Source organism: Acomys russatus, chromosome 16 (assembly GCF_903995435.1).
Source record: "Acomys russatus chromosome 16, mAcoRus1.1, whole genome shotgun sequence".
Lineage (NCBI taxonomy): Eukaryota > Metazoa > Chordata > Mammalia > Rodentia > Muridae > Acomys > Acomys russatus.
In genome coordinates, this window is record NC_067152.1 from 14412253 (window position 1) to 14436117 (window position 23865).

At 48.9% G+C, this 23865-nt stretch overlaps 1 protein-coding gene across 5 annotated transcripts; it reads left to right on the plus strand.

Annotated features, from left to right (window-relative positions):
• The first annotated feature begins 43 nt into the window (after positions 1-43).
• Mtmr4 (myotubularin related protein 4) lies at positions 44-21980 on the plus strand. 5 transcript variants are annotated; one of them, XM_051158235.1, is made up of 18 exons: positions 44-150; positions 1461-1499; positions 5161-5250; positions 5589-5705; positions 6777-6859; positions 8427-8587; positions 8703-8799; positions 8969-9082; positions 10426-10622; positions 10854-10982; positions 11456-11567; positions 12239-12434; positions 12664-12849; positions 12926-13096; positions 13239-13393; positions 17739-19116; positions 20645-20755; positions 20997-21115. In XM_051158235.1, exons 2-18 carry the CDS (start codon positions 1497-1499, stop codon positions 21087-21089), a joined length of 3393 nt encoding a protein of 1130 aa, XP_051014192.1. In that variant the 5' UTR covers positions 44-150; positions 1461-1496; the 3' UTR covers positions 21090-21115. The 5 variants fall into 5 exon arrangements, with proteins under 5 accessions (XP_051014192.1, XP_051014190.1, XP_051014193.1 ...); XM_051158233.1 differs by lacking the exon at positions 44-150 and adding an exon at positions 196-322; XM_051158236.1 differs by lacking the exon at positions 44-150 and adding an exon at positions 564-674.
• The last annotated feature ends 1885 nt before the right edge of the window (positions 21981-23865 follow it).

Sequence of the window (23865 nt, forward strand, 5' to 3'; positions counted from 1 at the left end):
ATTTCCTATTGGTCGCGTCTGCTCTCTGGCGCCAAGCCTCCTCCCTCCAGGTACCGTCTGGTCTCTGGGTGCGGGATAGGTTACCGGCTGAGAGGGCGTCTGCCTACTAGACCAGTGAGCGGCGTGGAGAGTGAGGGCGGCGGCTGCGTGGTAAGGCAGGGCGGGACTTCTTGTGGCCATTGGCCAGGGCGGGTAGAGCCTAGAGATGCGATTGGTTGGGAAGAAGGGATCGTGGTGGGGTTCGAGCTGCGCGGCCTCAGCAGCTGCGGGAGACGGAAGTGGTGAGAGCGCGGCTTTGGAGGGTCGGGCGGACGCCGCCTGGGTGAGTCACTGTACCCCGTGCACTGCCAGCCTGGGAACCGCAACGACCAAGTCCTGCCCGGCCCTCACCCGCTCTCTCGAGTCCCGCCCTCTGTCATTTGGGGCTCCGCCTCCGAGCCTTTAGCCCCGCCCATAGAACCTGGGCACCTGGCTCTCCTGCCAGCCTAGCCCGTCCCCCCCTAGCCCCCCACCCCCACCCCAAGACCAGATTCCCTAACTAAGGAAACCCTGGGCTTTATGGGCCTGGTCCTTGTCGCTCCCTTGCTCTCTCCGTTTCTCAGGCTGCATGCCAGTGAGCCGTGAGGCAGCACCTCCGGCCGGCCGCTTGCGGGCTCCCCCGTGAGGGCGGGAAGGTTGGTAGGATCACAATGGAGGTTTTTAATCGCCACAGGCCCCTGTGGGGCTGTGCTGCACACCCCTTTCAGCGTACCAAACATGAAGGAGTGTCAGTGAAACTCAGACCTGGCTCCCTAAGTGGGCCTAGGAGGCCTTAATTCGAAATCCTTGTTCATTCGACCCTTTTGACAGATGTTGACTCTCAGGCCTGGCTGGCCTAATTCTGTTCCTGTTGTGTGGTCTCCTCCCTCTAACCTTCACCTATTTGGTCTACAAGTATGCTCAGCAGGACCGGACCAACCCTGCTGCTCTTTTATCACAGGTTGTGGTCCTCTGCCTCTTGCCCTCTGCTCTGGACTCTGCCCTCAGTAACAGGTCAGGTGGGTGCTACTCCTAGACTCAGAGACTGGCCGAACAGCCCTGTGGATTCATGCCCCTACCAGGGCCAAAAGTGAGTCCCAGTTGGGGCAGTCTTTGTCTCTTCAGAGTTGGCACTTCTCTTTTGTAAAGAGCAGGGTTTGAGTGCTCTACTTTTGGGTGTGGGACTCAGAACGCTCGAGTTCTGCTGAGTAAGTTTGGATGATACTTATTTCTGCTCTGGGACTTCTGTGGTGGACTTCTCGCTGGGCAGACTCACTTGTTGCTTCTCCCATCTCCTGATTGGTGACTTGTTGAGTCTGGATCATCTGTGAAGGAGGAAAATGAGTAGGTAGGGTAGCGCAGGGGTAGAGATCCGTGACATCTTTTGATCCTATGGGGATGTTAACAGTGCACTTTCCTCTCTTGTGTTCTGTCTCCTTTAGTGACAAGCGGGCAGCCAGGACCCTCGCCAAGATAGAATGGTGAGTCCTCCCGTTTCCTCATACCACTGTGTGTAATCCTGGAGTCTGTCTCTGTGACAGTGCCCCAGGGCTCCAGGGCACTCTGTTCACTTCCTAAACAGGTTCGTCTGCCCTGTTAAATTGTTTCTTTTTTTCGGTGGTGGGTGTCTTGAGACAGGTTCTTGCTATAAAGCCTTAGCTAGCCTGGTATGGAAATGTAGCCCGTGCTGGCCTTGAACTTGTGGCAATACTTCTGCCTCAGTCTTGTGTTAGGACTGCAAAAGTATGCAGTGTGGGGCCTTGCACATGGTAGGCAAGCATGCACAATACTGAGCTTATGTGTCTAGCTTATGGTTTCTTAGGATTGACCAAAAAAAAAAAAAAAAAAGAAGAAGAAGAAGAAAAGAAAGAAAGGAAATCAGGCACTATGCAGCACTGGGCTCAGCAACAAGTCTTTCTTATCTAAGATTCCTGAACTTTAGGGTGTGGTGGCACCAGCTTTTAATCACATCAGAGGGCAGAGGCAGGTGATTCTCAAGTGAGTTCAAGGTCAGCCAGGTCTATGTAGCGAGTTCCAGGACTGTGTAGAAAGAGCCCATGTCTTTAAAACAAAACAAACTAGATTCCTGACCTTCTGGTAAGCCTCATGACTATATTATTGGTGCTGTCCCAGGAGTGACTCCACACAAATTATAGGCCTTTTCCAGCTCCCAGGTGCTGCTGTCTGTTAAGCCATTGCAGGTAACAGCTGACTACGTCCTAGGACAGCATTCTGAAGGTGTGGGTGGTGCACCTTGGTCCTAGCCTGCACGTGCTAGGACTCCAGCAGTAAGGTGGGGAAGAAGTGCCGGAAGGCTTTTCCAGACAGGATTCCTTCATCCTTCGGCTGCATCTCTTCCGTTCCTTTCAGGCATCTCTGGTCCATGAGTTCAGTTGGCGGCTGGACTCCCTCCTCTCCAAGACTTAGTGTGCTGTCTGTGATATGTGCGTTAGCCCAGTCTCTTCAGAGAGGCTACTACTGAGCCTGCTCCTACCAAGGCCTCATCTCCTTTTTCCTTGTGGTGGTGCACTGAAAAGAGTCTGCCCTTCAGAGTCAGCCTCATTCGCTTTTTAGCCTAGCACCACCTTAGGTGAATTGCATAGCTCCTCTCTAAGCCTATCGTCTCATGTCACCGGTGAACCGGGATGGAGGCTCATTCTTGGAGCATTAGGGTAACGTTTGATGCTGCTGGCCATTATTGTAAGTGCTCAATAAAAATGTTAGATTTTTCTGTTCATCACAGTGCCCCCCTCCCCCCAAACAAAAGCCATGGTTTGTGAAAGTCACCAGGTACAGGAAGTTTAAGACTTCCAGCAAGCTTTCTGTTACTTTTGGAAACACTAAAGCCGCTTATCACTCACTACTTATTCCTTGGCCCGGCACCCAACTCCATCCATTCCCTACTCCTGGGTTTTGAGCTTTGTTTTTCTATAGCTTCAGTGGCCCATAATCCCAGTTCTCTTAGAATATGAAGTTCTTCCAGAAAGATTTTCTTTTCCATCCGACAGGGGATGTGAATCAAGGGCGAGATAGAGCTAAAGGAGAGCTTGGGAGGACCATGAAAGAAAACAATTCCAAGGGTTTCCCTTACAGAAATGTGGAATGGCCACTAAGATAACATCAGACCAATATTTTTTGAGCACAAAAGGAGTTTAGTGAAAGCAGGGAGCTTGGTGGGCGGTGGCTTCCGAGGGAAAGAAGGAAGGCCTGGGACTGGCTGTAAAGAACCTGGGGAGCACATGTGGGATCCAAGGGAAGAGGGTGTGGGAAATGTGGGACAAGAAGGGTGCAGGGTAGCACACCTGGGAAGATGGGAAATGAAAAGATGTGGGCAGACTTGCTTCCTCTTTCTGAGTGGTTCTGGGACTGCCCCTCGTCCCACTCTAGAATGTCCCTAGAGTTCCCAGGGGTTGTGGCCTCTTGCTGCCCAAGGCCTGCGGGGTGGGAGGAGCCCGGATGGCGGGCGGGGCTCCGCGAGCTGCTCTGACTCCGCCTTTGCCTCCACCTCTGCCTCCACCTCCCTGTCGGTGTCCTGGGCACTCCTGTCGCTGGGCTCCCCTCCCTTCCGTGCTCTTGCGGGAGGGCGGAGCCGGGCCCGCTCCATTGTGGAGAGGAGGGGAGAGGCGCGAGGGAGCAGAAGCTAGGTCCTGGAGCTCGGGTGCTCGCTTCTGGCCGCGGCTGCATCAGGCGGGGCCTGCAGCCGGGATGCAGCTGGCGCCCGGGGCTGGCGGGCAGCGCAGCGGCTCCGGGGACATGTGCGCTGGTCCAGACAGCCCGCGACCATGAGCCTGACCGCCCCCGTCTCCTGCTCTATGCTTAGCTGCTTCGTAAGTGCCCTGCCACGGCCTGGGGCGGCGGGTGGGGGAGCATCTTACGCGTGCAGTACCCGCAGCCCCGCCCAAGAACCCCAGCACGACCCCAAACCTTAGGGGCAGGGGAGACTTGCTTCAAGAAAGCGGGTACTGGGAATTGTAGAAGGCCGGGGATGAAAATTCTGTGATTCTTTCTGGCTCTGCAGCCACTGCCCTTGACTGCAGCTTTCCAGGCCCCGCCCTGCAGGGGTACATCCCATTACCTCCTACTCTCCATCTTGGTCCCACCCGCCACAGCCTTGCTTGGGGAGGTAGGATGTGCCTAGTAGGCTGTCTGGGATGTTAGGGGGCCGAACGAGAAGCTTAGATGCTTGTGAGCTGTCTCTAGGTCTCCAGGCCCTTCCCCTCACACACTCCATCGTTCACCTGACACTCCAGGCTTTTCTCCTTGACTGTCCCCCGACAGCCTCTCTTCTCCATCTTCGCTGCCTCCGCAGGCTTCTGTATCTCTGAATCATTGCCAGTCTTCCCTCCTCCCCTTTGGCTAACGCTCCTTCCCAGCTTCCCCCATCTGTCCTCTCAGATGTCGTGCCCCCCCTCCTCCTCCCTGAGGTGTCTGCCAGGCCTCCTCTCTCCCCTGGCTGCCCTTGGGTCTCCTGCTTCCTCCCTGGGGTGGATTCCCTCTTTTTATCTCCCGTGGTGGCTGGGAGCAGAGTGACTTCTGCTTGCTGTGGGTATTCCTTAGGAATTCCCCTCAGATCAGCAGGTAGGGCGGGTTGCTTGGCAGGTTAGAGGGGGCTTGTCAGCAGCTAGAGCCCAATGGGAAGATGAGCTCGGCTCCAAAACACATCTTCCTTTTTGAAGGCATTCACAAAGGCCCTCTAGAGGCACGGGACTGAATCCCCCACAACCTCCTCCTCTTTGTCTCCACCCACCAGGTTGATGCCTGAGCGGCTGGAGGGGCCTGCTTTCCTTTCTCCCCAGCCAGCCACCACACCTGGCTCCTGTTCCTCAGGTGTCTTTCCCAGTCCCACTGGTGACCTATTCTGACATGAGTCTTCCTCATCCCCTCCCTTCCTTACAATCCCTGCAGTTTGGCTTGTGAAGAGAAGTCTCTTTAAACAGTGCAGAGCCTCAGTTCGTCCTTGGCTTCCCTCACTTTCCCCTGAGCACCCCTCTGTTTCACCCTGCCTCCAGCCAAGCCGGGTCGCCTGAACCCTTAAATACACAGAAAAGAGGGTGTCTGCCGTTTTGTTGGTAGAGGGGCAGAGTGAGTGAGCCTCGGGAGCCAGGTGGGGTCTGGCAACTCAAGGTTACGGCCTCCCCGCAGGGTGAGGAGGGCCCCCCCAGCCTGGAGTACATCCAAGCCAAGGATCTGTTCCCCCCCAAGGATCTCGTGAAAGAGGAGGAGAATCTTCAGGTAAGGAGGGACGGGGGCACGTGGTGGGAGGGGCTTTCTGCCCAGATAGCGTTCCAGATCCTCAAATCTTCAGAGGGTCTACCAGAGCGCTGGCTTCCTCCTCTCGGGCCTCCTGGAGTGGGGGGTGCTTGTCAGTCTTCAGTATTGGAGCCTTTGGCCTTAGGGAAGTAGAGGCAGCTTTCCTGGACAGCAGGTGGCCCAGTGTCCTGGCTTTTGACTCTCCTGCATCATCTGTCTTTTTTGGGAGTGGGGGGGGGGGGCTCCAATAGATCAGGCCTACAGAGAAAAACAAGGGAGAGCTTCGGTCCCGGGTTGAGGGTTTTTCTGCCCTTCCACAGGTGCCCTTCGCGGTGCTCCAGGGTGAGGGGGTGGAGTTCCTGGGCCGCGCAGCCGACGCCCTCATTGCCATCTCCAACTACCGGCTGCACATCAAGTTCAAAGACTCTGTCATCAACGTAAGTTCTAGTCACACAAAGTCAAAATCTCAGCACTATTGTTCCAGTGCTCTCCCTGCTTATGTCCCTGAAAATAGTTGGGATTCCTTTCCTGTCAGCCTGGTATTTCTTGCCTCATTCATCTATGTATAGGTTTGTCTGTCTCCTCCCCCTTTTAAAGATTGTTTATTCTTTTTTTGTAGCCTTGGCTGTCCTGGACTTTTGTAGTCCATGCTGGCCTCCAACTCACAAAGATCTACTTACCTCTGCCTCCCGAGTGCTGTGATTAAAGGTGTGCACCACCATGCCCGGCTAGATTGTTTTTTCACCCCAAGACAAGGTTTTTCTGTGTAGCCTTGATTGTCCTAGAACTCACAGAAATCCTTCTGCCTCTGCCTCCCGAGTGCTGGGATTAAAGGTGTGCGCCACCACCACCCAGCTTGTTTATTTGTGAGTGCCTGTACACACACACACACACACACACACACACACACGTATATGTACCATGTTTGTGCCTAGTGCTTGAGACAGCAACTATGTGGGTGCTGGGAATAAAACCCAGATCCTCTGCAAGAGCAACAAGTGCTCTTAACTATTGAGCCATTGTAGCCCCTTGTTTCGAGGAATATGGTAACGGTAGCACTTTGGAGCCAGGCAAATGTGACTTTTTTTTTTTTAATATTTAATTTATGTGTGCTGGTGTGACGTTGTCAGATCTTGGAGTTACAGTTGTAAGCTGTCATGTGGGTGCTGGGAATTGAACCTGGGTCCTTTGGAAGAGCAGGCAGTGCTCTTAACCACTGAGCCATCTCTCCAGCCCCGTGACTTTTTTTTTTTTTTTTTTTTTTTTTTTTTTTTTTGCACTGCCACTTCTATGTCTCCTTGGACAATTGATGATGTTCTCCTTACTGAATAAAATCATTTGCCTTCAGGGTTATTCGGGTAGGAACTGGCTACGTGTGTGACACACCTGGTGCCATGGTCACCAGATCCTTAACAGACCCTCAGTAGATGCTGGCTTCCTTTCTTCCCTTGGTGCTTCACCTTCCAGGCTAGGGTGCACCTGAGCCGCGCTCTGCTCTTCCACTGCAGGTACCCCTCCGGATGATTGACAGTGTGGAAAGTCGTGACATGTTCCAGTTGCACATTGCCTGCAAGGACTCCAAAGTGGTGAGGTGAGCACATGGGGCCTCAGTCATGTGCTCTGACTCTAGTCCTGTGCAGACCTCTCTCTGCTGTTGTGTGCCTTTGGAGCAAGAGAGGAAAGGTGCCACTTTACTGTTCCCATTGGAAGAGGAGGTGACAACTCACTTCTCTGTTCTTAGTTAGAAGGTCAGCTTGCTAACCCATTCTGTCTTGACCTGAAATAACGTGGGGATGACATTTAGCTGATGGAGCCACCATGAGGATTACTTGAGGTAATGTGTCCCGAGCACCTGGGTCAGTGCCTGGCACAGCGCTCTCACTTAATGAAAGTTTATTGAGCAGTCTGTTCCACACAGTTTAGGTGCTGCGGATATGTCAGAGAGCTCACAGACTTACTCCAGTGGGGAAGGCACTGACAATAAATAAGTGAAATGCTTTAAATGATGATAAGTATAAAATTAGAAGTAAAATCAAGAAAGGTTTTGGCAGGTTATGCTTTTAGACAGATGACTGGGGAGCGCTGCAGAGGTGAGGTAAGGTGTGCTCTGAGTCAGGGCCAAGGAAAGTGGCGACAGGTATTTGAGGGAAAGGTATGCCAAAGGGTAAATCCGAGTGCAAAGGTTCTGAAGTGGGTGTGGCCCTGTGTCTGCATATCAGAAGAATGCCAAGGTGCTAGTGCTGCTGGGAGCAGTACATATGGGTGAGGGTAGTGGGATATAAGGTATGGGGGGGCGGGGGGAGGAGGTTACAGTGGCTGGCATTGGTGTTGACTTTGAGAGACCTGAGAAATCCCCGGAGGGTTTTGAGCGAAGGAGTGATGTCAAGTGATTAATGCTTTATGGGCTAACTCTGGCTGTTACATTGAAACTAAGAACACGAGGACAAAAGCCAAGGCTGAGGCTGAGCCACTAGTGAGGAGGCTGTTGTAGCTAACTGGGGTGAGAGGCCATGGTGCCCTGCCCAGGGTCATTTCAGCCAAAATGAGAAGTGACCAGACAGGACTTGTTATAAATCGGCTCTGAGCAAAAGGGACTGGGATGACACAGCTGTACTTAGGAGGAGGCCCGGTGAGGGCTGCTAAATACTGAGGTCTCGGCCCTTCACGAGAATCGTAGTGCTCTTTCCTTTATGGAAACTAAAGTCGGGTTGCTGAAAGCCAACTGAAGGTGTGCTGCTCAGAACCTCCTACTCCATAGTCCAAGCACCTTAGGAGTCAAGATAGGAAAGACTGGAATGGAGTAGGCTGGGGAGGCGTCAAGGAAGAGGTGGGACTGAAACTGTCTTTAAGACATCAGGAGGGTGTGGCTAGGCAGAAGAGACTATCAAGCTGAGGAGAAGGAAGAGGAGATGGGAGCGCTGGGAGCAGGACTTGTGCCTCATTGGGAGGCAGCGTTGTCTGTAGGGTGGCCATAAGAACTGTCACAGAGACTTCTCTTAGGTACTGGCCAGTGTGCCCTCCCTTTGCCCCAGGGCACTTGCCTCCTGCTTTGCAGCTTCCTTTCCTTCACAGGCTTTTTGTGGCCATGTTTCTGACTCTTGGCCCCCATGCCTGTCTACCCCTTGCCTCATCCAAGCCTATGGCTTCTTGCTTGGCAGGTGCCACTTCTCCACTTTCAAGCAGTGCCAAGAGTGGCTCTCAAGGCTAAGCCGGGCCACAGCAAGACCTGCCAAGCCCGAGGATCTCTTTGCCTTTGCCTACCATGCCTGGTGCCTGGGGCTGACCGAGGAGGAGCAGCATACCCACCTGTGTCAGCCAGGTGAGGCCAGGCCGTTTTCTTGGGGCATGTGCTTCTTACCCACGGTTCTCATCCTCCTTCCCCCCTGATGATGTTGGTGCTCTGGGAAGCTGACAGGCTGGGGACTGTGTTGCAGGAGAGCACATCCGATGTCGACAGGAGGCCGAGCTCACAAGAATGGGTTTTGACCTGCAGAACGTTTGGAGAGTCTCGCATATCAACAGCAATTACAAGTGAGGGTGCAGTCCATACCCAGACTTCCTCTGTGTTCGAATGAGCTGTAGTGGGCATAGCTGCTGGGTCCACGAGGGAGGAGGGCTTACACAGTCCCTGTTGTCTCAACGCCATCCCCTGGGATTATTATCCCATATTTAGATCAGAACACCCATCATCTCTTCTCAGGCTGTGCCCCAGTTACCCCCAGAAGCTGCTGGTTCCTGTGTGGATCACAGATAAAGAGCTGGAGAACGTGGCTTCTTTCCGCTCCTGGAAGCGCATCCCTGCTGTGGTGTACAGGTGAGGCAGCACTTTTTTTATGCAGTTAGGAATCAAAAGCTGAGGTTTGGGGCAGTCAGTGGAGAAGGATTTGCAACCTTGTAGGGAAAATGACTGACATTATTTTAAAATAAGAGCCTTTGGGGCCAGAGAGAGGGCTCAGCAGCTAAGAGCTCTTGCTGCTTTTGCCCTTCACAGGCGCACACGTGGTACGTATGTTCCTTTAAAACACTGCTGTACATAAAAACAAATAAAAATAAACCTTTAAAAGAAGCAAGCAAACAGCCAGGCATGGTGTTGCACACCTTTAATCTCAACACTCCGGAGGCAGAGGCAGGCGGATCGTTGTGAGTTCAAGGCCAGTCTGGTCTCTCAGGGCTACACAGAGAAACTGTATCTCGGAAAACCAAAAAAAAAAAAAAAAAAAAAAAGATAAAGCTTTAGGGAAATTGGTTTTTTATTTTTGGAGACAGGGTCTCTCTTTGTAGCCTTGGCTGTCCTGGACTTGCTTTGTAGACCAGGCTGGTCTTGAACTCAAGAGATCTACATGCCTCTGCCTCCCTGAGTGCTGGGATTACAGGCTTGTATCAGCATACCCAGCAGGAAATTGGTTCTTGTTTGTTGGTGTTGGCTTTGGGGTGTATGTGTGTGTGTGTGTGTAAGTGTGTGTAAAATACTGCATTTACTAAAAGGTTGGCAAACTGGTCTGAAGATCAAATCAGCCTGTACATGGCTTCACTAGGGCCTTTCTTTTAGCTATTCTTTTGTCTCTCTCCAGAGTGCCGGAGTTACAGGCATGTGTCAGCATATTCGGTCAGGGTCATTTCTTAATGCATGGTAGAAATTGGTTGTGATTTACAAAGCCAGAAACTTTGGCTGGTTCTTTAGTGCCAAGTTGGCCAATTCCTATGTAAGAATGTAAGTGAATAAGCCAAGTACTCTGGAGGCAGATGGATCTCTAAATTTGAGGCTAGCCTGGTGTACCTAGTGTGCTCTGGGCCAGCCAGGGCTACATAATGAGGCCCTGTATCAGCGAATGTTATGTAGAGAGGTGGTGACCATGAGGGTCAGTGCGGTGTCTACTCTTGGCTTGTTCTCTTGGTGCTGAACCTGGAGCCGGTGCTGCGCGCACGTAATGAGTCAGGGTCACTGTGGAAAAGCGGGAGCTGTTTCAGAAAAATGTGTGTGATAGCACTCTGTAAACTGTAAAGTGCTCTGGAGATGTTAAGGCTTTTGGTTGCTATTTTCATGACCTGGATATGCTAGTAGCTCTGGAGACCTTGGTCTGGCCCCATGAGGTCTCTGCGGCAGGCTTCTGGAGGCCTCGGGTACCAAGGGCATTATGGTTTCTTCTGCTTTGTCAGACATCTGCGCAACGGAGCTGCCATTGCTCGCTGCAGCCAGCCTGAGATCAGCTGGTGGGGCTGGCGCAATGCTGATGATGAATACCTGGTCACGTCCATTGCCAAAGCCTGCGCCTTAGACCCAGGGACAAGGGCCAGCGGTGGCTCCCTCAGCACTGGGACTAATGATGCCAGTGAGGCATGTGACACTGATTTCGGTAAGGCATGGGCAGTGCTCTTCCCCCCAGTTATAGACCCCAGGAAGTCCCCTGTGAAACCATGGGAAAGGGACCACAAAACACAGTGCCTGGGTGCCTGCTGTTCGGGAGATGGAGGTCCCGAGGGGTCTGAGAAGGCTCGTTTTTTCCTTCTGAGCTGGAGTGCCCCCCACGGCCAGGCTGCTGCTGAGTGCCTGGCTAACCCTAGTCTTCTTCATGCTCCGTATTTAGATTCTTCTCTGACTGCGTGCTCTGGGGTGGAGAGCACAGCAGCCCCTCAAAAGCTGCTGATCCTGGATGCGCGGTCCTACACAGCAGCAGTGGCTAACCGTGCCAAGGGTGGAGGCTGTGAATGCGAAGGTATCGCCATGATGGTTTAGTGTCTGCGGTTACTCTGGGCTCTGGGGCTGGTTTTCATCAGGAGCAGGGAAAGGGCAGCATGAGCATTTGAAAGAACCAAAAATCCCTGCTTGGATCCAGGGCTCTGCCATTTCCTAGCCATGATTATGACGTATAAGTCACCTCATTAGTTTTATTTGCTCATCTGTGAAATGAGGATGGTTTATACCTTGAAAGATTGTCAGATAGCATATCTTAGAGAAGCTTGTTGGCCCAGAGCAGCTACCATTTGTTAGCCCTAGCGCTGCTGCCATGGACATTAGAGCTACTGCTTGAGGATTGACTGGAGAGGTACAAGGGCAGCTTGGATTCTGTGTTGCCGTCCTGGAGTGTCCTTCCCTGCCAGGGAGACTCTGTTCACTGGGACTGCTCTTGTCCTGAGTGGCTGTTTCCAGGGCATGTTTGTGTGCTCCATTTTGCTCTCCTGTCTGCAGAGTACTATCCTAACTGTGAGGTCGTATTCATGGGAATGGCCAACATCCATGCCATCCGGAACAGCTTCCAGTATCTCCGGGCTGTGTGTAGCCAGATGCCAGACCCCAGCAAGTAGGTGTTCCCTTCCGTATTCCATCCCTTCCGGGCTCCTGCAGCCAGTGCTGCACGTCTGTGGGGGACTTGGTGGGGAGCTGGGATGTTTAAGCAGGCTTCCAGTAACATTTCTTCCACTTCCTGAGCATTACTTTGGCATGGTCCTAGGCCACTGGATTCTCTCTCTCTCTCTCTCTCTCTCTCTCTCTCTCTCTCTCTCTCTCTCTCTCTCTCTCTCCCTCTCTCCCTCTCTCTCTCTCTTTTTAAATTTAATTTTATTTTTTGGTTTTTTGAGACAGGGTTTCTCTGTGTAGCCTTGGCTGTCTTGGACTCTCTTTGTAGACCAGGCTGGCCTCAAACTTAGAGAGATTGCCTGCCTCTGCCTCCCGAGTGATGGGATTAAAAGCGTGCATCACCGCCTGCTGTATTCTCTTTTTTTAGACCATTGTCCTACCAAAGAAAAGAGAGAACTGGGAGGAACTAAGTGGCTCAGGGTGCATGTGATGCTTCCCAGTTCCTCTTTCCATTCTAAGAAGCCCTTATCTCTCTGTGTCTCATTTCCCTACCTTCGTGACCTACCTCTTGGCAGAAAGGTCATGAGCCCGCCCTGGGGTAGAGCTGGCTGGGCAGGCAGAGGCACGGTAGTCCCAGCACCCTTAGTGATTCTGTTTCTTTCTGTTCTTGCACAGCTGGTTGTCGGCCCTGGAGAGTACCAAATGGTTGCAGCACTTGTCTGTGATGCTAAAAGCGGCTGTGTTAGTAGCTAATACAGTAGATCGGGAAGGCCGGCCAGTGCTGGTGCACTGCTCCGATGGCTGGGACCGTACGCCACAGATTGTAGCCCTGGCCAAAATATTATTGGACCCATATTACAGGACCTTGGAGGTACTGAGATGGGATTGGGTTGTAAAGAAAACGAAAATGAGGGAAGAGGGTGTGTCAGGCTTTATGGAAATGTGTTGGCAATATCTCAGTAGAGTACGCTGGTACCTTTGGGTCTTCTCCTAGGGTTAGACTTCTTTGTGGCTGGCAGCTCCCAGCTTTAGACAGTCTCCTGGAAAGCTGGACCCAAGTCCTTTCCAGACTTGCCTGTGTTTGACTGTCCTTTTTATAGGGCTTCCAAGTGCTAGTGGAGTCTGATTGGCTGGATTTTGGGCATAAGTTTGGAGATCGCTGTGGCCATCAGGAAAATGCAGAGGACCAAAACGAACAGTGTCCCGTGTTCCTCCAGTGGCTCGATTCTGTCCATCAGCTGCTTAAGCAGTTCCCCTGCCTGTTCGAATTCAATGAGGCATTTCTGGTAAGTCCTGAAGCCTGTGGCAGGGTTGGAGAGTGGTGTCCCCAGGCCCCCACTTCATGTTGTCTGGGCTTCCTAGGTGAAACTGGTACAACACACATACTCCTGTCTCTATGGCACATTCCTGGCCAACAACCCCTGTGAGCGAGAGAGGCGCAACATCTACAAGCGGACATGCTCTGTGTGGGCACTCCTGCGAGCTGGCAACAAGAACTTTCATAACTTCCTCTATACACCTGGCTCGGACATGGTAAGGCGGAGCCCTTTGCCTGCTGCTGGAAACCCAATAATGAGAGGAGGCCAAGTCAGTAAAGAGAGTCTAGCTAGATGTTCAGGGAAGGAGAACAAACCAAGGGCTCTCCTAAAATACTGACATTCGGCTGCTTCCCTAGGTCCTGCATCCCGTGTGTCATGTCCGGGCCCTGCACCTCTGGACAGCTGTTTATCTGCCTGCGTCATCTCCATGCACACTTGGAGAGGAAAATATGGATCTTTACCTTTCCCCAGTGGCTCAGAGCCAGGAATTTTCTGGTCGTTCTCTGGACAGGTGAGAAGTCCTTGGTTTCTTCACAAGCAAAGCAATGGTTGCTTCCTATTCTATTTTACTTCAAGGTTTCTTCTTTGTTTGGGGGAGTTTTTTTGAGACAGGATTTTTCTCTGTGGCCTTGGCTGTCCTGAACTCACAGTGATCCGCCTGCCTCTGCCTCCTGGGTGCTGGGATTAAAGGCGGGCTCTACCATGTCCAGCTCCCCTTGATTTTTTTTTTTAATATTTATTTTTATTTTATATGCTTTGGTGTCTTGCTTGCATACATGTCTATGTGAGGGTGTCAGATCACTTGGAACTGGAATTACAGACTGTTGTGGGCTGCCATGTGGGTGCTGGGAATTGAACCCAGGTTCTTTGCAAGAGCAGCCAGTGCGCTTAACCGCTGAGCCATCTCTCCAGTTCTCCCCCTTGTTCTTTTTTAATGAGCTATTTAGATAGAAACAACTTCTTGAGTCACTTAAGGGAGACGCTATCCTACAGGTTAGAATGGAAAAACACTGCTGTCAAGGCCTTCACTAAGTTGTTCACTTTTGGTGCTGCTGTCACCTGGCACGAGACAGCCAAGCAAGGGTGAGGGAGTTAGAGAGGAAGGACTATTCACAAGGTCGTCTGAGGGGTGCTGCTGATTTGTTCACTCTTGCATGTGACAGGGAAATCCTTTTCAGTAGCAGCCTGCGTATATCCAGCTTTAACCTGTAGAAGCATTTCACTCTCAGAGAAAGAAACAGTTCCCAGCAGGAGATAGACTGTACTCTCTCAGTAAAGGGCCAGATCTAAAGCAGCCTGTTAAATTCTCTTCTGGCTGGGAAGAGACTTGGTGACTTCTTGAACTGCACTAGTAATCCATATTACTTTTTTTTTTTTTTTTTTTTTTTTAATAAAAGAAAATGAAATCTTCCTAGTTTTTTTCCCTCACAGGTGTTGCATACTGTTAACACTGGTAGGTGTGCATCCAGATGTTTATCTCTTTAGAAGAGATTACACACACCTTAGGCCCTCAAGTGCAAGGTCTCCTGGAGCTCTAGACTGATGCAGCCTGCCTTTGTAGCACATTTGCTTTTAAAAACAACTCCCCAGGGTTTTTGTTTTTGTTGTTTTTTTTGTTTTTCTGTTTGTTTGTTTTTTTGGTTTTGGTTTGTTTTATTGAGACATGGCTTCTCTGTGTAGCCTTGACTGTCCTGGACTCTTCTGTAGACCAGGCTGGCCTTGAATTCATAGCGATCCACCTGTCTCTGCCTCCCTGAGTGCTGAGATTAAAGGCGTGTACCACAATGCCTGGCTACTCCCCATTTTTTCATACTGTTTTACAAGTTGTTTTTATTTTGTGTCAGGCTGTCATTCCATAACAACACATAGAAAGCTACCTTATTGTTTTTATTTCCTTCTTAATATTTTTTGTAATGCTGGAAATCAAATTTTGTACATACAAGGTAAATGCTCCATACTTAGCTACATCCCTAGCCCTACTTTATTGGTTTTTGTGGCTGCAGAGTCATTTGGGGACCCTCCCTACCTCTTTCATCATGTCAAGATCATTACAGGGAATATTTTATTAGCATCTGCATGTATGTGAGTCATGGTAAAACATTCATACTATTTGCCATCTAAACCAATTTAAGTTCACAATTCAACCTGGGGATGTGCTATTTATTATATTGTGCTTGGGGTTTTTTTTGTTTTGTTTTTTGTTTGTTTGTTTGTTTTGTTTTGTTTTGTTTTGTTTGCTTTTTTGCCTGAAGTTTTGATTTCTAGAAACAAAAGTGCTATGTTCAAAGAGTATATATATTTAAGACAGTCTTACTATGTCATTGTATAATGTAGGTAAAATCTACTGACTGAATATTATAAAGTATAACAATTCAGCTGTCTTAACATTTTGATTATAGGGTCTTTTTGAGCCAAGGATAGATTGCAGTAATTTTTCTTTTCTTCAAACTATGAAGAATTTTTTAAAAAGGATCATTTGAGGCTAATTTCCATAGGAAATTTATATGAGGGGCCAGGCAAGAACCATGGTTGTTTATGCATCCCAGGTGTGGTTTTGCTGTGAGACAGGGTTTTCCTGCATAGCTGATGCTGGCCCAAAACTCTTGATGTTTTTGGTTTAGTCTCCCAGGTGCTAAGATTACAGGCTCCACACTGAGCCATAATAAGCATTTGAGCAAAAATGTCTTTTTTGAGACAGGGTTTCTCTGTGTAGCCTTGGCTGTCTAGGACTCGCTTTGTAGACCAGGCTGGCCTCGAACTCACAGTGATCCACCTGCCTCTGCCTCCCAAGTGCTAGGATTACAGGGGTACGCCACCACCCCTGGCTATGAGTACATTTTTAAGTGGACAAATGAATGCTTGGGATAAAGGGAATTAAGAGTCTAGTGAAGGTATTGTGGGAGAAAGGACCGAAGAGCAGATACCTGGAGATAGTTTTATAGAAAAGAAAACAAACAAAACCAACTTGAGCTGGTAGAGGGTAAGAAGGACATTGTTTTGGTTGTTTTGAGGCAGAGCCTCACTATGTAGCCCCAACTGGCCTGTAACTCACGGATCTGCGTCCCTCAGCCTCGTGAGTGCTAGGATTAAAGTCAAAGGGCATAGAGGGGGAGGAGAAAGAACAAGTGTTTGTAGGCTGTAGGCATTACAGTGCAGAGCTTATACAGATTTTACAAAGATTTTAGTTTCATATGTATGGATATTTTGCCTATGTGTATGTCTGTGCCACGTGCATGCCTAGTGCCCAAAGAGGTCACAAGAGGGTATCAGTCTCCTAGAATTGAAGTGACAAGAGGTTGTAAGCTACCATGTAGGTTCTGGGAACCAAACCCAGCTCTTCTGTAAGAGCAGCAAGTGCTCATAACCACTGAATCATCTCTCCAACTGAATTTTGATTCAGTTTTTAGTAATAAGTTAACATAGGAAGTGATTATGACCTATTAGCAATGGAAATCTGGAGAATTTACCACTGAGCTGGGTAGAGTCACAGGGACTAGCCAGCTCTCTTATAGTGTAATTTTTAGAGACATTTTTAGTAGACTATGGAGCTGGTTAAAAGTTAGAGAATAAAAGTATAGTGTGAGCCGGGCATTGGTGACACATGCCTTTAATCTCAGCACTCAGGAGGCAGAGGCAGGTGGATCTCTTGTGAGTTCGAGGCCAGCCTGGTCTAAGTCCAGGACAGCCAAGGCTATCATAGAGAAGAAACTCAGTCTCGAAAAACCAAGGAAAAAAAAATGTGTAGTATGCAGAGGATCCAAAGTCTCTTCAGAGTCAAAGACAGGTTCATAAGTCTCAAAGTTTAAGAACTAGGAGACTGGGCTGGAGAGATGGCTCAGAGGTTAAGAGCACTGACTGCTCTTCCCAAGGTCCTGAGTTCAATTCCCAGCACCCACATGGTGGCTCACAACCATCTATAATGAGGCCTGGTGCCTTCTTCTAGTGTACAGGTGTCCATGTGAGCACAGCATTGTATACATAATAATAAAAAACCCTTTTTTACAAAATATTTATTTATTATTATGTATACAGTGTAGGCCACCTGTACACCTGCAGGCCAGAAGATGACATCAGATCACATTATAGATGGTTGTGCAACACTATGTGGTTGCTGGGAATTGAACTCATAACCTCTGGAAGAGCAGTCAGTGCTCTTAACCTCTGAGCCAGCCCTTCAGCCCCAATAATAAATAAATCTTTAAAAAAAAAAAAAAAAAAAAAAAAAAAGAACTAGGAGACTGTTGAAAAGTTGGAAAGACAAGCCACTTTGTGACTAATAAATTTGTGCATGGTTGCCTACATTCTGAAGCTTTCTATAAGGCGTAACATTAACATCCTGTAGAGGTGACAACCAGGAGAGGTTAAATGGTGCATTTTCTGGTAGTTGATCAGAATGGGGGCCAGTGTGTTTTTAGCTGTAGAACCTGCAATCTTTGTCTGCCTGTGATAGAAGTGAGAAGGTGCAGTTCTGCTGCAGTGCTGGATTTAGAGTCATCAGTAGGCTTGAGAGTGCAGTTTAGTGATGAGAGCATGTGTTTTGTGTATACAAAGTCCCAAGATTAGTACCCAGCACAGATGTTAGATGGGGAGGTGTAGCAGTCAACTGAAACTATTAAAGTGTTTGAGATGGGCCTGGGAGATTTTATAGCTTGAGAACTTACAGGAGCTGGGGACAGAGAAGCGTTCTGGAAGATGAGTGTGTCTTAGGCTTTGTGCACATTGGCTCCAGGTGAACTTCAGTTATTTGTAATATTAGATGTCTGGTCAACATTGATTTTGGTATTGCTCTGATGACCTAATTTTGTACCTCGGAAGTGGCTCCCTTTTCCTGACCAGGAGGTTCTCTGTTATTCCAGATTACCAAAAACCAGATCCATGGATGATCTTCTTTCTGCCTGTGACACAAGCAGCCCCCTCACTCGTACATCCAGTGACCCTAACCTGAATAACCACTGTCAGGAGGTCAGACTCAGCCTGGAGCCCTGGCACAGCAATCCTTCTGAAGGAGCAGAGACAGTCCTTGTAGAATCTGGGGTAGGAGGCCCTCAGCTGACTGTGGGAGAAGTGGGCCTTCCTCCTCCTCTGCCCAGCAGCCAGAAAGACTACTTGAGCAATAAGCCTTTCAAGGGTCACAAAAGCTGTTCTCTCAGCTACAAATTGCCCTGGGAAATGAAGAGCAGCACCTCAGAGATCAAAGTCCTGGAAGAGCCTGAGGCGCTGGCCTCAGACCCTCCTGCTCAGCAGGCGCAGGGTAGGACTTTTGAGGGCTTAGGGAAGCCGCCTGAACAGCGCCCCGAAAAGGAGGCTGTCAGTGCACTCTCTGATGTTTCCAGCAAGTGTGGTGGAGCCTGTGATTTATCTGAGCCTCCGCAGGATTCCCTGATGGGTACTCCCAAGCAGGCCCATCAAGACTCCATACAGGCTGTACCCATAAGCTGCACTCTAGGCCACAGTCAGGGTAGCCTTTGCAACCTACCAAGTGCTGCCAGCCAACCTCCTCACGAGCCAAATACTCACCTCCTCAGCCAAGATGCCCCTGGGCCTGTGGCAAGTATCTCCCACCAAGAACAGCCTAGTTCTGTGCCGGATCTGAGCTACAAGAAGGAAGATGCTGGCAAGAGAGGAAGTAAGAGTGGGCAGTTGTTAGAAAATCCTCGCTTTGGGAAAATGCCACTGGAGTTGACCCGAAAGCCAATTTCTCAGAGCCAGATCAGTGAGTTCTCATTTTTAGGGTCAAATTGGGACAGCTTCCAAGGGATGATGACTTCATTCCCAAATGGAGAGACCACTCCTCGGCGACTGCTTGCCTATGGCTGTTGTAGCAAGAGGCCGAGCAATAAGCATATCCGAGCTGCAGGGCCCTGCTTAGGGGGCCAGTGGGCTCAGAGAGAAGGGATGAAGTCACCTGTCTGTTCTAGTCATTCCAATGGACATTGTACAGGCCCAGGAGGAAAGAACAGCCGGATGTGGTTGTCCAGTCACCCAAAGCAAGTCTCCAGCACAAAGCCTTCTCTTCTGAGCTGCCCCTCTCCAGTGCCTCCTCTCTACCTGGATGACGACGGACTCCCCTTTCCCACGGATGTGATCCAGCACAGGTTACGGCAGATTGAAGCAGGGTACAAGCAAGAGGTAGAACAGCTACGTCGGCAGGTTCGAGAGCTTCAGATGAGGCTAGACATCCGTCACTGTTGCGCCCCTCCAGCAGAGCCCCCCATGGACTATGAGGATGACTTTGTAAGTATGCAGCCGCTGCCACCTGTCCATTCATTTATTCTATCTACCCATACTCACTTCTGGGTACTTGCTGTATGCCTCCCAGTTAGGCGCCCCCTTCAGGATGAAAGACGAGTAAACATAGTGATGTTCTGAGTGTTAGGACTGGGCAGGCAAGGAAAGCTCAACCTGAGCACTGAGGAATGTGTGATAGTTAGCTAGGGAGGCCGTGAAAAGGAAATAGTGTTTCAGAAGCAGTTGGTGCTCCAGTGCTATGGCTTAACAAAGGCGTGTGTGTGTGTGTGTGTGTGTGTGTGTGTGTGTGTGTGTGTGTGTGTGTGTGTGTGTGTGTGTGTTTGTGTGTGTGTGGGCACATGTGAGTATACATACCACAACACATTTTGTCTGGGACTGTGAGGAAGATGGGTACTATAAAGAAACACTGGAGACTTGATGAGGGTCAGCTTGAACTGTTTTTGGTTGTTTGTTTTGTTTTTTGAGACAGGGTTTCTCTATGTAGTCCTGGCTGTCCTGGACTCACTTTATAGACCAGGCTGGCCTCGAACTCACAGCGATCCATCTGCCTCTGCCTCCCAAGTGCTGGGATTGCAGATGTGTACCACCGTGCCCAGCTCCAGCTTGAGTACCTTTTGATGAGGCAGGTGAGATCCAGATCAGGAGGCTGGCTAGGACATCTTATTGTATTTATATTTATTTATTTGAGACAGGGTTCCTCTATGTAGGCCTGGCTATCCTGAAACTCTGTGTAGATTAGGCTGCTCTCGAACTCACAGAGATCTGCCTGCCTCTGCCTCCTGAGTGCTGAGATTAAAGGTGTGCGCCACCACTCCTGGCTTGGTTGGGACACTTTAAAACAATCCAGGTGAGGGGTAACAAGGACTGCCCTGGCTTTAATGTCCTGGCTGTTTTAGATTCTGTCTTTGTAGTCCTCAGGGAGTGGCTTGGAGCCATCTTGCCCCCTGCTGTCTCCATGGGCACTTCCCTTCCATCAGTAAGTGCTCCTCGTTGTCTGCTAACAGAACAGACAAAGCTAACAGCTTCTTGCTCTTCAGGGTGATGCTTTAAATACTGCACCAGCTTTCATTTGTAAAGGCCAGATGGTAAACATTCTTAGCTTGTGTGGGCCAAACAGTCTGTGAATCAACTATTTTGTGGCCTTGTAACACAAAAGCAGCCATAGAAAATATATAAGTGAATGAATATGGCTATGTTCCAGTAAAACTTGATTTATGAAAACAGGATAGATTTGGCTTCTGGGCCATAGTTTGCCAACACTTGGCTTAGGATTTAACAAAAAAATGCAGTCTTTCTATTGCTGTGCTGTCCTGTGCTGGCCAGTGTCATAGTTGTGAGCCAGAACACTAGATCAGATGTGAGCCTTACCACTTAATGAGGGTAATACTAATAAATCATGATTACTGTGAGGAATTAGGAAGTTCATGCATGTAATATACTCAGAACAGTGCTTGATAAATGGTCAGTGCCAGTGCTGAAGGAAGTGACGTTGGTGTCTTTGCCTGTGCTGCAGACGTGTTTAAAGGAGTCAGATGGCAGTGACACTGAAGACTTTGGCTCTGATCACAGTGAAGACTGCCTTTCAGAAGCAAGCTGGGAACCTGTTGACAAGAAGGAAACTGAGGTATGTGTAGGCAGCTGTGTAGCGGGTACTAAGCAAGTCGGTCAGTTGTATTTCTCAGAGATAAGTGATTGTAGCACTGTAGCCTGAACTCTCCCCCAGATAAACACCATCCTTGTAAGCAAGCAGGGGCCAGGCATAAAGCCCATCCTGGTCATTTTCTTTTGGGCTACTTTCCTGATTGCAGTGGTGTTTTTCTCCTCTTGGACATGGACCTAGACTTTTCCTTTGTGCCTTCTGGTAGGTGACTCGCTGGGTTCCAGACCATATGGCATCCCACTGCTATAACTGTGACTGTGAATTCTGGTTGGCCAAACGAAGACATCATTGCAGGTAAGACGGGGGTTTTTGTCTGTCTGTTTTGTATCTAAGGTAGGGGTTATGTATAGCGCTATACTACTTTGAGAATGGAGAGATCTTAGTACTTTGTTTATGCCCCACCTTTTTATTTATTTGCAGAAGCCCTTTTAGCTATCATTCATTCTCCGGACATGATGTTTCTGATGAGCTCCTCCTTTTTGTACTTTGGCAGGAATTGTGGGAACGTGTTTTGTGCTGGATGCTGCCACCTTAAGCTGCCCATTCCTGATCAGCAACTCTATGACCCAGTCCTCGTCTGTAACTCGTGTTACGAACACATTCAAGTCTCTCGTGCCCGGGAGCTCATGAGCCAACACCTGAAGAAACCCATTGCTACGGCTTCCAGTTGAATGCCAGAGGAGATGATCTGTCCATTTTTAGCAGGTTTGAAGGGAGGATCTGCTTCAGGTGTAGTCTGAAAGGTTCCTTGGTATGGCTCATGAACACAGAGCTCAAAGGTACCATCTTGAGAAATCCTCCTTGGTACCATGTGGCTGGAGCAGGAGATTGTCTACTGGAGAGACCCTCACTTTGGGGTAATGGTTCCGATCAAGACCCAGAGTATGGAAGCTTCGTGCTGAGTTGGTGACTCCAGCTCCTATCTCCTGGAGGTCATGAGATGATTCATACATACTGCCTGGTGCACAGTGCCCAAACAGCAATAGAAAGGCATTCTTTTAACCAAACTCCAAGTGATTGCGAGACCCGTCTCTCCGCCACCTTGAAAAGAGCAGATCATAGTATCCAAGATAGGAATTCCCTTCCTATTTGAGATGAACTCTGTTCTGTACCTCTGTGCTCTGTGTATGTGCATGAAGGCTCAGTCTTTAGAGGCAGGCACTCCCTCTAGTTGCATTAGTACTGTCCTCTGTGGAGTGTGATTCAAAGACTGGTTTGGCAAATGGAGGTTTTGATGTATTTTTCACCTGGCTCACTGGCTTTAGAGGGACAGTTGTTTGTGAGGATTAAGACATTTCTGGAAACAGGAAAGCTCTGGTGATGTTTAACTGTGGTGAGCATCGGTTATTCTGGCCTGTGAAGGCAGCTGTCACTTACGCGGTGGCTGCTCTTGAGGTACACGCACTGTGAAGAATGAGAAGGGAAGAGCAAAATTGTCCTTGTGAAATTCTGCTGACTGTGCCCTACCCTTTGCACCTGGCTTTTCCTGGTTGTCCTGGTGCTAACTTGGGAGCTACATTTTGATCCTCTCCTGGCATGAAAATGAAGGATTCTGTTGTTCCTTTGCTGCCCACTCCCCGTGTTGTCTTTCCCTTGGCCGCCGCCGCCTCTGGGTCACACTGCTTCTTATCCTGAACACTTGACACCTCGAGGGTAGAGTATAGCATTTGGTGTTTACCTCCTTGGCATCTGCTACTTGGTATGTGAGGGTTTCAGTACAAATGCTGCTGTCTATTTTTGTGCACTTAACAATGGAACCCAAACAGAAAGAAGAAAGCCTTGATACCAAAACTGGGAGTGATGATGTGTCCGTTTGGACCAAACATTTTGTTTTGTTTTATTTTGATTTTGTTTTCCATCTTCCTATGTACCAGTGGCACTTAACCAAAAGATACAGTAATATAGCCATGTACTGTGGTTGGGACAGATACAGTCTCCTTGGGCCTATAGTGAAAGCATCAGGACTTCGTATCTACATTTTCCTTAATTCATTGATAGAGATAAATCGCTTACTCCGTGCTAAAACTCCAGTTGTCTTTCTCCACTGCTACTGTCATGTTGCTTTCTAGAAAACATTTTCTTCATTCCAAACTAACCAGAACCTGCATTTAGAATAAATAGGAACTACTTGTCCTGACCTCTCCAGTTCCACAGTGAAGAGCTGTGCTCCTTTTATACTTGCCATGGATATAACCTAAAAAGTTTTGGCATATTTAGGTCAGCCTAGCAGATTTTCTTTTTCCATTGAAATGGAGCTGAATAATGGAGATTTTGTGTCTGGGAAATTTTTAAGATCAATGAAAGAGTGACAAACTATTTGTCTCTCATACATAAAATTATTTTAAGCATTTTCTCAATCATTAAAATTTACTGCCAGTCACAAGGGGCTTTTTAATTACTGATTTTCATTGCACTTCACTCTGTTTTCAGGGGGATCGATAACACTCGGGGAGACTGTATCTGTCTACTTGGTGTGACTGTTTTGAGGGACTGTCCCATCAGTGAACAAACTGCATGGCCTTGGAGAGAGACTCTGGGCTTCTAGCTCAGGTGTGTCATCCTTTCAGAGCTGTTGTGGGTGTAAGTGACATGATGTGGCCAAAAATCCAAACTGTGCAGTTGCGTTGTGACAAACATGCAATGTGCTGTAAAAACTCAATACAGTTTAAATAAAATCTCTATATTAGTGCTGCTTTGTTGGGTCTTTTTATTTCTTATTGGTATTGGAATTGAATCTATAGCTTTATGGACAAAGTATTCCACCTCTTAGCTACATTTCTAGCCCTTAATTCTATCTATCCCCTTTGAGCCAGGTATAACTGTTCTACGCCAGGTACTGAGGGGAGCTAAAGGAAGGATTATGGCAAGTTTAAGGGCCAGGCTGGGCTTTATAGCAAAACCAAAACAAACTGCAGTACTCATTGGCAGTCCCTCTTGTATTTTGAGTTTGTTGATTAGTTGTAAGGATTCTGTCCCTATTCAAGTGAAGTTCGTTTCTCTTTCTTGTCTGGTCAGCAAGCATATATTAGATATAATTGTTACTATATACAAGATGAATTCATGTACCCTGCTTA